Consider the following 12,367-nt stretch of genomic DNA (forward strand, 5'->3'; position numbering starts at 1 on the left):
GGGTCCAGAGGTCAGGTTGGATGGGGCTTTGAGAAACCTGATCTGTTGAAAGATGTCCGTGCCCATGGCACGGGTGTTGGACTAGATGATCTTTAAAGGTCCCTTCCAACCATTCTATGGTTCTGTGATTATGAAATTAGTAATTTGTAAATAAAACAAATTTATATACAGTTTTCTATTTCTGTTGTGAAATAAAAATTTTACCAAGTTAACTCAGTTCAGATACAAAATACCCAAAATTTATGCTTGAAGTTGAATATAGAAATATTTCAAAAGGAAACACTTTTACTTCTTTGCTTTGAAATAATTTCTTGCTCATTTGAAAGTTTTCTTTGCTTTCAAAGGCAAAAATAAAAGTCAAAGCTATGATGTTTTGATTTGTCCCACTGGTTTTTTTTTCTGATGCTTCCCTGTCTTTTTTGGTTCATCCACTGAGCTCAGCTCAGTATTGTTGCCAGCACCCTGCTTCCTTTGACTGTTGTGTAGGTGAGTGAATGGAGCTCTAGAGTCGTCTTCCAGGTGACCTCTGGTGAGAGGTGCATGCTGTGGAGGTACAGCAGTTGAATCACTGTGCAGATTTTGCATTATCAGAAGAGGCACAGCAAAAGATTCACAATACTCTGTGCTCATAATTCCCAGTTGTGGAATACTGTAGAGAGCAAATTGCAGCCCAGCAGATGGTCTCAGAGTTAAGACCAACAAATGGGAGCCACTGTGTTGCTTACTGGCCATTGCACAAAGTGTGCCAGTTTACCCTTGCTGAAGCATCTTAATTAGTAAGTATTACAGTGGTAAGGGTTTGGACCTTGAGAGCTTATATAATATTTAACTTGAAATAACGGGAGAGATTTGCTGTTTATCTATTGCAAAATGACTCAAAGCCAGTTGCAGTCTTTGAATTCTGAATTTTGGATTTATGGCTTTTGTGGGGAGTGGAGGTTCTCCTGAGGAAATTATTTTGCTTCTTGAAGAAGAAAATAGAAATATAAACAATATGCAAAACTTTGCTTCAGTAACTTGGAGCCTGATATTCACACATTTGCAGAATTCCTAAGTCCATTTTAATTTTCTAGGTATTTTGGTACTCTAAGATTTCCCACAGTCTTGCCCATACACTTAGAGCTGGATCTATTAAATCAAAACAGAGAAAATCAGTGTACAGATTAACAAATGCAGATATATTTGAAAAGCAAGTCTCAGCCTAAACTCAGTAGGAATTAGTAGGCCAATGACATTAAAAATATACAATGTAAATATGAATGTATGATGGCAACACAAAGTTATGTGGCATGAAGAATTCTGAAATTCATTGCCTGTATGCTTCATTAGGTAGTTAATGAATTTCATACATTTCAGAACTTAAACTGCCAGACCTACCATTATGTTTTTGCATCAGTAAGTATGGAAGTCTGTGAAAGCACTAGTATATGAAAGCTGATGTACTTTAATAATGCTGATAGCATTCTTGTTTATGTTCAGGGAAAGTAGAATATAATTTCACTGATTTAATGTGCTATTTTTAAATACAGGCACAGACAAGTCATATTTCTTCTGAAAAAAGGTTTTCTTGAATATTTTGTGGGGAGGTTGATTATTACAAATGCTTTCACCCATGAACAGATTAGATTCATAATTGTAAATGATTTTCCCTTGAATAGCTTAAGTATCCAACATCCTAGAAAAAATACTAATGGACATTTGGGCAAAGATAAATACTAAAATACCTAGTCACTTCTGATTAATAATTACATTCCTAAGAAAAGACAGAAATTAATTATTTTTTCCTATTAAGTTCTTTGAAAACTTTTCTATAAATTTAAAACTAAAACGATTGGATTACATATTCACTCATCTAGTTAATCAGATTAGTCATAGTCTGTGGCTTCAGTTTGGGTACCTTCCATCAGTCTAAATATCGTTTCTAAATCTAATGGAACTCTTCATAATTATATGATGAATATTTAAGAAAGTAGCTAAATTCAATAATGCAGTAGGTATTTTCTATGTACAACAAAGGAAATTGAATAAAACCAACATTTTGAAAGATGATTAAATCATTCCAGCAAGGGAACCCTCTGATTCTTCAGTTAGTACAATGTTACTAAAAAGTTATTTTTTTATATCATCCAAATATGTGAGTCTCTGCAGAAAAAAAAAAATTAATTTCTGGTGGCTTGTCCATATGCATTCTGCTGCTGGGGCCATGGAAGAATCTCTGCTGACTCTGCATCCTGCCTGAGCAGTGGGCCTGACTGTGGCAGTCCATTTCTCCATAAATGTCCTGCTCTACTTCTTAAGGCTCTGATGGCAATAGAGAGGTATCAGAAGTTCATGCCCTAATCTGTCTATCCATCTCCCTAGTCAATACTTGTGTATATATGCATATATATTTTTTTATTTGTTTCTGTAGGTTTCTAGCAAAACTACACTTAGGTTTGTTACCTATTTCATATTAAATCCTAAAGAATCTTACTTCTCTTTAGGCTAAGTGTTTATTTCTCACATAAAAATTTTACAGATTGTATAACATTTCAAAATGCAAAGCAATTGCTCTTCCACCTCATGCATACCATGATCTGTTCCCTTTTTCATTTAGTGAAAAAATGATCATGAAAACTTCATCTGAGAGGTGATAATGTTATATACATAAATACTTTTATAAAAACTTGACAAACCAGTGAATGCTTTCTGAAGGACCTGTTTTCCAAATAATAAGCTCTTGCATGCCCTTCTCAGTGCTCAGCCAAGGAAGTTGCCTTTTGCTTGTTATGAGAAACTGATTTCTTTAGATGTGCTACCAGCTCAGTCTGGTCTCTAACTCCCACTCCCAATAGCAAGGTATAAAGCATGCTTCACATTGCTGAAAAATTATTCACTTGATGCTTAGCGGAAACCACTTGGCAGTTTTCAGTTCATTCTGTTTGATCTGACGCTTCCAAAGGAACAGAGTGACCTTTCATTAGTTTGATCATATGGCAGTGATTTTTAGATAAAAGAAAAATAGGTTTACCCTAGTGAAACAAAACAAAATCAAACCATAGAGTTGCAATAGTTAGAAAATTAATTACCCCCCAAAATTATCAAACTACCAAATAAGATTATGACTCTGTGTGTTTTTTAAGAAAAAAACCACATTTACGTCTGTTAAAATCTCCCTTATTGCCTATCTTTCTTAACCTCTGAGAAGCCAAGGAAAGTAACATTCTTCCTCCCATGGCTTTCATGCCTTGACGGGTCTTTCAGGTACATTTTCATTGTTCTTCATCACCCAAGAAAAGTAACTGAATGTTCTGAGTGCTTCTTTTTCCTGGTTTGCCTTGTAATACCTTTTTTCTGTTATTAGAAACAAGAATATTGCACAATAGTATAGAGGATTACAGTTCCTTTCTTTCTTTCCAGGTATTACGTATTCACGTTTTTTATATGCAACTTAATTTGTGTACATACTTTCTGTTTTGCCTAATTCTTTTGTAAGTCATAGGCTTTTTTTAAAAATCAGTCGCTACACATTATGATACATAAATGATAAGGAATAATCTTTCTGTAAATACCTTAATAGATTAATGGTGCATAAAAGCCACATCTGACATCTTACTGGCATAAATGACAGACTTCACATTAAGCTAGATATTCTAAGTTGCCACCCCACCATTAATTTTGTGTTTATTGGCTAAATCCTCTCATCACATTACTGACCATCTAAGGGACCCATAAAAGGTCTTACATGACACATTATTAGTGTTTTTCCATATTTAGTTAACTTGTTGCCATAACTTTCTAAGGTCATTGTTTAAGAAGTATGACTTTTATAAGCCTCTGAAAAAGGTTAAGAGAAACACTGCTTTACAAGAAAAGATAAAGAGGGACAGATGAAGCATAATTACTGTCTGAGTAGGTTGGCTCCAATTGTTCTCTACTGTGTACTCTGTCCTATCCAGCTCCACTCCATGATGAGCCTACAGGCAGCAACTTAGTAGATGTTATAACTGTTCCTGTAATTCCTTAAGTACTTCAGCGTTTAGAAAATAAATGTTTTAAACTTATCCTCCTTTGACTCTGCATCTACTATCCAAATGTTCTCCCTAGACCGATCTCTGACAGATTCATGATTCTTCATAAGAACAGAGCAGGCATCCTTTTGTCAAGGGATGTTGTATGATAGACGTCATTAAAGTGATTCCTCCTTGAAGAGTAAGACTCAGGTCAGACACCTCTTGTTCTGGAAGGCAGCAGAAGAGAAGGTAGAGCACTTTCAGCAAGAAATAATTGACAAATGGAGAACTTTAATGGAATCCTTTTCTTGGGGGAAAAAAAAACCAGTTAGTTTGGGTTTATTTGCCTAGAACAATAAAATAATGAAAAGCAAGGTAACCACAAGATAAGACAAAGCTTAAATGATGTTTTAGCTGTGATTCCACTCACGTGCTTTACAGAAAACTGAGACAAAATTGGAAAGCATCAGAAAGCCTTTCATGTAGTGCATGGTTGTTGTGCCTTCAGAATGGTCTTATAGCCCTATGAAAAACATCTCTTTTTCCTCATAATTTGTTTATCCCAATTATGTGGGAAATTATACTGTTTAGTGGAAGAAAGGGAAAAGTGTAAAAAAGGTGCAGTAACTTGGTATGTTTCTGTTTAAATCCATATTTTCTAGTTTCTCCATCAAGCCTCTCAGAAAACCTGCTCACTCCTTAGTAAGACACATTTAAATTTTTAGGATTGGAAAAACTAATATTCTATACAGCCACAAAAGTTTAACTAAACTAAAATTTATATGGATAAATGTATAGATTAACTAGAAGCATATGAAGTAAGATGAAATATGTAACAGCTATCCAGAACATTCCAAGAAAAGTGTATTATGGGGCTGCAACTCCAACAGAAATTAATCCAAGCTGACAGACTATTTAAAGATGAGGTGTAAAATGTGTACTTATCTTTGAAAACAACTTTGTAAAGGACTTAAACTCTAGGGAGAAGTAAGAGTAATCTCTAGGGCGATGTAGGAGTAATTTTCAGGGTAACATGTTTGAAAAAGATCTCGTATTGACAACTTTGAAGCTGTGATAGTATGCTTTCAGGGCAACCAATGACAATGTTGGGCCTGGGCTGGTTTTAACCTGTCACTCCCAAAAATCTACAGTTTTTATGTTTTCAGCATTTTCTAATACAATGTCCAGGCACTCAGTTTAACTCTGCATGCTACCGTGGCTTGCTGTCTTCTACTTGTAGTGCTGGCTGGTAGGTGCACTGTCATATCAAGTGTTGTGCTTGCCATCCTATCACTGTGCAAACCACGTTCAGACCAGGGCTGCATCCAGTTCTGTAGCAAGATTTTCTGAGTGCAGTACAACGACCTCATCCACCAATTTCTTAACCTGTTACACATAACATTTACAACTGAAGTTGTTACAATTGGCAGAGGACGTAAAATGTTTTCTTCTTTATGCTTTCATTCTATTTAAGAGTGACAGCCATTCTGTACAGCCGTAGCGTTTAAAGGCTACTCAGTACTCTAAGAATGAAGATCTCCATTGCTCTTTTTCCTTTCAGTGCATTGGGTGTTTCATATTGCTACAAAGGAGAGGGAGAAAAAAACCCTTAAGATTCAAGAGATTATGACAAAATATGAACTATTCATAAGTCATTTTTCAGCATTGGCTAGATTTCAAGCTCAGTGTATCTTTTCATCGTGATCATTGTTGCAAGGTATAAGTAAATTGAAACACTCAAAGATGCATATAAAATGATTTTCATTTTTCAGCTAAGGAATATCAGTGCATCAGTAGCTTCTTTTGGTAACATGAATTATAGCTGTCCATAATTCTGCTGTTCTCCAGTTATGTTCTGCAGCAGGTCAGATTGCATTAGTCCCTCTAGTGTCCAAATCTGTGAAGCTACAGTGAAAAAATTACTTTTATAAGGAAATGTCAATATATTGACAGTAATGCTTTTGAAAAGCACTCTCCTACAGAGCAAAATGAGTGCAGTTTAAGTAATTGGTTGGACAAGGAAAGTGGAGGTTTTCTACCTCACAAATTCTGTTGCTATTCATTTACTTGTTCACTTTTTTTGGAGTGTGTACTGGATTCAATGGAATTATCAAACTGGCATTGAATGATTGCTTTTTTCATCTTTGCATAAGCTAAATGTAACTTACAGTAACATTAACATTATTCTTCCTGTGACTGACAGCTTCTTGTCAGACTCATTTTCTGTTGCTTCCACTGCTGTTGTATATAAACAGCAGAGAGCAAACTCTCTTGGTGAAGAGAGTTGTATTTTATCAATGATATGAACTCTCAACAAAGAAAAAGAGATTTATTTTTGTTTGTTGTTTCTCTATTATACCGAGAGGGTGAAAAAAACAGTATAAAAATTTTTGTTAATAAACAAAACTGAATCTTAAGCCTGCAGTCTCCTTTACTGAGATTGTTCTTCCCTCAATGTACTAAATCAATGATAACCGGATTGAAAAATAGTTATGTGGTGTTTGATTGCTTTAAATGCAGTTTTCTGCTTTGTTATTTCTTCCAATAACTTACTAAATCCGTGGTCAGTTCAGGAGAATTTCTTTGGTCCATCTTAGTGCTATAATCACTATTGAACTAGCAAATAGTAGTGATGAAAAGAAGAAATTGAATAGCAATCTTGAAATTATATACTGGTAGAATCTCACCATGCCCTAAATTATTCATTTGAGAGAGTTCAGTGTTGAACTGGGAGCAGTTGGCACCATGCTGGGACATTTTCCAGTAAGCAAGTGCAAAACTTGTGTAAGTGAAGTACAGTGAGGACTTCTGCCTGGAGCGCTATGATTAGGAAATAGATGGGGTTTGGGTTTCACTTCAGAAAATAACCTGTTGTATGTATTTTGTCTTTCTGATACTCAGTTTAGCTTTGTTAATTGTCAAATATTTTTGTGGTTTTATCAAATTAAACTAGTTAATAGCCACATGGATTGATAAAATGATTTTAAATTACTTCTTTTCCTTTTCCTTAAGTCTATAAAGAAAATGTTATCCTTTTTTCCAGATTGCCCCTTGCAGATTGGTTAGTAAATAAATTCTATACCGAATACTTAAGAATCCTCTTGAATTAATTTGAGATACTGATTCTTACAATAAAAATATTGTGCTGTTGCTAAATTTGGGGGGTCGGGGGGGAAGGAAGAAAATTGGATGCAAAGGGGGAGTGCCACACTAAAAAAGAGATTAGGCTTTGAAATGGAGAAGGCATAGGACTTAGCTGTAATGAACAATGTAAACTGAGGTGCTTCAGAAGATGCTGAACCATGGAGGAAAATAGCTTTTGTCATTGTTACTAATTATTTAAAATTCTTGTGCTTCAGTGATATTAATAGTGCACATAGAGCTACATTTGTTCTGTCTATCTAAGCATTTTCAATGTGTAGTCAACACAGTACGTAGGTGCAATGATATATAAAAGGTAAAGATCAGAGTCTGATCTCGGTAATATGCTATTATAATCCAGAGTACAGTAAGGACAATTACATTACTTTTCCCTGGAAAAGCTTACTTTTTTAGCTATATTAAGTTCTTGCTTAGGTTTCAGGATATTTTTTAATCTTTGCAATAGCCTTTTGTCTGGTTTTGTTTTACGTAATTTTTTAATTTATTGAACGTTTTATTGAAGGCCTTAAATTCAAGGTAGTAAGTAGTGATCAATTTTTTTTCTTTAGTTCTCCAAAACTTGGGCAAATCCTTTTCTGGAAGAATTGCTTCATGTGCCATTGATTCTTCTACTTTTCTGGTTTTGGAACTCTATTTCTTATTTCTAGGGTTGTCTTCCTGGTTCCAGTTAAGGGTGATTGGACTTCAGAAGAAATTAATTTTCCCTCTGCTGAATCCCATATGTTCATTGTAACCTTAAGGATTTTATAAAGTCATGTGAGCAGAAATAACCCTTCCAAGGCTATAGACAGAGTGTTAGCCTGAAAGAACTTTCTGCTGAGATTCCTCATTGCTATCTTATAAAACTCTTAAATATTTTCATAAACATATTCCTGTTAGTATCCAGTCAGAGAAAGCCTTTTATATGCTCCAGTGGCCTTGCACAAAACCCCCATGATGTTCAGAATACTTTAAAAATTGTCTTCTACTGTCCATCGACATTATTTAATAGCAATTCTCTGACCTTTCTCATCTGCAGTCAGTAACTCATTAGCTGCAGGTGAGGCATTTGTGGGTTACTGGGATCAGTTCTAACACAATATACACTCAAACTGCGTTTTCTGGAATTTTTTGTTTGGCATAAATCTGTAAGTAGTGTTCACCTTTCCTTCTGTGGGAAACGTCCCACTACAGAGTATCCACAGGAGCAAAATACCTCCTAACAAGTCGCTGATCTACACTGGTTTTCAGTACATTCTGGAAGTGAATTCTCATATTTTAAGCTTTAGAGGCTTGAGGGTTTTTGTTATTCAACAAACAGTCAATAGTCCGCTTTCAAATGGGAGCATCATTTAGAAGATGTAAACTTACAGTAATGAAGGGATTTTTATGTTACCTTAAACTAAATAATGTTGTCATAATTATAAAAGCCTCTCTAATAAATTATCTCTACCTATTTTGTCTTATATAGTACTGCACTCTCTGGTATATTCTGGCTCAGAAAGGCCAGATTAATTATGTAGATGCCATGGTGTGTTTATCCCCAACTGAAGTATTTTGTTAAGTGGGTTTTGTCACTCACTGGTTCAAGAAAACAACATTTTAATTTTTTGGTTCAGATTACCTAGTAACTTCCTGAACTCTTCAATTCCAGTCTGTAATAAAGCAAAACTATTATGCATGTTATTTTTTAAGTATCCATGTCAGAAGCTTTCCTTTTCCCTTTTTGGGGGAGATAACCCAAGCATTTTCACGAGGAAATGTGTTTCATAGATTTGAAGCTTGTGTATTCATAGTCACTTGTGTAAATGGGCTCCTGAGATGTCCTGAATACAGCTTTCATTATGCTGACTCATTCCTCTCTTGGGTGGGAGAATTGGTCATCATGGAATCCCAGGATTTTGGTATGTGATGACAAACTCAGTCTTGCTGAGAAAAGCACAGTCCCTAGAGAAGGAATGCTAACGTCTTACTCAGATACAAACCTCACAAGGCATTCTGGAACAGATCCATCTATAAATATTTGTTGTTGTTGTTGATAAGAAATATCATCATTTCTTATTTAAAGCAGCTGTTATGAAGAATTAATATAGTTGTAGACCCAGTTGTCTTTTGAAGCAGTTCTGCGACAGAGTTTTCATTCATCTCTTAATCCCCGCCTCTCCCTCCCCCACCCCAAAAAAAAACCCCAACAACAACAACAAACAAAGAAAATTAGGATAAAACAAAAACAGGTGGGATCTTTGTAGGGCTTTTTCATGGACAGCTGACATAAACAAGCTATTATACTTTTGTCACCTATGTACCAAAATCTCCAGGTTGCCAAGAATCAAAAGATAACACACTGAATGTCTCAGAGTCTAAGGGCGAAGGCGCTCTAGTAGTTATTTGCAAGAAATAGGTGGCAGCTATTGCCTATATGCCAGCAACACTGTGGAAACTGTTTGGGCAGTCTTTGTCCCCTGGATCTCAAGCACAACTGTGGTGGGTTGACCCTGGCTGGGCACCAGGTACCCACCAGAGCCACTCTATCACTCCCCTTCCTAACTGGACGGGGGAGAGAAAAAATATAACTAAAAGCTCGTGGGTCAAGATAAGGACAGGGAGATCACTCAGCAATTACTGTCACGGGCAAAACAGACTTGACTTGGGGAAAATCAGTTTAATTTATTACCAGTCAAATCAGAGCAGGATAATGAGATATAAAAACTAAATCTTAAAGCACTTTCCCCCCACCCCTCCCTTCTTCCCAGGCTCAACTTCATTCCTGATTTTCTCTACCTCCTTCCACCAAGCATCGCAGGCAGATGGGGAATGGGGGTTGCAGTCAGTTCATCACTGGTCGTCTCTGCCACTCCTTCCTCCTCAGGGGAGGACTCCGCACACTCTTCCCCTGCTCCAGCGTGGGGTCCCTCCCACGGGGGACAGTCCTACATGAACTTCTCCAGTGTGGGTCCTTCCCACGGGCTGCAGGGGAATCTCTGCTCCGGCACCTGGAGCACCTCCTGCCCCTCCTTCTGCACTGACCTGGTGTCTGCAGAGTCATTCCTCTCACGTATTCTCACTCCTCTCTCCAGCTGCTGTTTGTGACCCAGTCATATTTTTTTGTTTCCCCTTCTTAAATATGTTATCACAGAGGTGCTACCACTGTCACTGATTGGCTCGGCCTTGGCCAGTGGCGGTTCCATCTTGGAGCCAGCTGGCATTGGCTCTGTTGGACATAGGGGAAGCTTCCAGCAGCTTCTGACAGAAGCCACACCTATAGCCCCCCTGCTACCTTGCCATGCAAACCCAATACAACAACTCTTGAGCCACATGCTGTAGCCATAGCACAGAAATTTTACTTGAGCAGTTCAAGAACATTTCTGTTATTCACCTTTCCTGTAGACCATAATCTCTTTGTTACTTCAAGTACACCCTAAAGCTTACATCAGAAATCCTCATCCAGATAGGGCACAGAAATGAGTTGCTGTTTTGTGACCTTTGTATACGGCTTTCTAAAATAAGGGGTTAGTTTTGCTTCAGATTAAATTTAAGTATTTGGGCCTTAGGCTATCCTTGCTTAGCTCTGATTGTGCTTTGTGTTTTCCAGTTTTGTTTCTTCAGTTCCTTTTGCATTGCCTTTGACTTGAACATGCTGCTATATGTGTTTACTCACAGTTTTTCTCCCTAGGCTTGTGCAGGGGATGCTGAAAGATTTTCTTCTCTTTCTCTAAACCTCATCTGAGTCCATGGAAAGATCTTTATCCCTTCTTCTGGAAGAAGGAAGAACACTGATAGGTAGAAGTCTCCTTTCCCTGCTGAAGCGTTTCTCATCTCTTTAGTCTTTAGCCTGCACCATTCTGGAATCAACCCTGCAGTGAGAGATGCAGTGTTGGAACTACCGCTCGATGATAATTTCAATTGCTTTCTGAGTACTCTAGGAGTCTCTGTTCCCCTCCTTAGAAGACCTGTAAATTTTCAATGTAGTGAGGCAGTCTTCAAGAAAATATTGAGAATGTAGTTTTTGCTGACTAACCTCGGGGAATTAAAACCAAAATATTAAAAAAATGCCTATTTCTTCATGCAGTGCACGGATTTTATTGTTTGTGGAGTTTTGTTTTTTTGGTTTGGTTTTAGTTCTTTTTTGTCAAACTTCAACTGCTTGGACGGCTAGGTCTCCTGATGTTTTTATGCTACAATGGACGAGCCTGATGCTGGATGCTAGCCAACACTTAGTATCAGTGATTTTAGTGATTATTAAGTTCCCATGAATCACATTTCTTTCAAATAGTGGATAAAGCTAATTGTTATTTTATAATTAACATGAACACGTGAGAAAGTTTTTTAGACAATCTTTGCAGTCTGGTAACATTTACCTTAATGAAATAAGAAAGTATAGCCATTAATTATATCTTGCAATAAATCTTTAACTAATATTACTGAAGTCCCTAAAGGACTTGTTCTTCAGAAAATATTAAACCTTGTGTTGCTTTGGTAAGAATGAAAGATTATTGCTGATGCTTTTTCTCAAATGTGATCTTGTTTCATAATCGTTTTTGAGGCATGAGCCTGGCATTTCTGGCTGCATATGCATCGAAACACATGCTGTGTACCATAGTGTCATACTGTGTGACCCAAAGCAGTTTATCTGTTCTTCTTTGTTAAACTAAACTTAGTTGCAATTGTAGCTTAAAAGTACAAAAACTCTCTAATATGGTCAGTTCTAGAAAGATTTAAATATTATTTTTTACTCCCCCCAAAAAAAAAGAAAGAAAAAGCTTTTAAATGACTCAGCTTTCTTTTTCCTTTGTGTTTCACCAGTTGAAAAGATACAGACCCAGTGGGATGAAGTGCATGGACACCTCCAAAGCCGGAGACAGCAGCTTCATGAGATGTTAAAGGATTCAACACAGTGGCTAGAAGCTAAACGAGAAGCTGAGCAGGTTCTTGAACAAGCAAAAGCTAAGCTTGAGTCGTGGAAAGAAATTTCCTACACCGTGGAAGCTCTGAAAAAGCAGAACACTGAGCTTAAGGTCACTACTGAGAATTAAAATATTTCTGCTTGAGTTAATTAGATTGTTAAAGAAAAAGTCCTCTAACTCTTGGACACTGAACATTAAGAACAACCTCTTTATACCTTATTTCCCACAAAAAACAAGAAAGAAATTAACTTACAAAGTCTAAAATGTGTGTCATGTAATCCTTGAATGAAATTGATCTTATCAGTCATAAGAAATAGCTGGCTGATATTG

At 36.8% G+C, this 12,367-nt stretch overlaps 1 protein-coding gene across 3 annotated transcripts in view; it reads left to right on the top strand.

The window, feature by feature from the left end:
- DMD (dystrophin) overlaps positions 1-12,367 on the top strand; it is a 1,232,979-nt gene that overhangs the window by 931,672 nt on the left and 288,940 nt on the right. For all 3 annotated transcript variants that reach the window (XM_075717957.1, XM_075717963.1, XM_075717968.1), the window contains one exon: positions 11,937-12,148. In XM_075717957.1, coding sequence (XP_075574072.1) covers positions 11,937-12,148 — 212 coding nt within the window. The remainder of the gene's footprint in view (positions 1-11,936; positions 12,149-12,367) is intronic.

This window comes from Pelecanus crispus, chromosome 1 (genome assembly GCF_030463565.1).
Source record: "Pelecanus crispus isolate bPelCri1 chromosome 1, bPelCri1.pri, whole genome shotgun sequence".
NCBI lineage: Eukaryota > Metazoa > Chordata > Aves > Pelecaniformes > Pelecanidae > Pelecanus > Pelecanus crispus.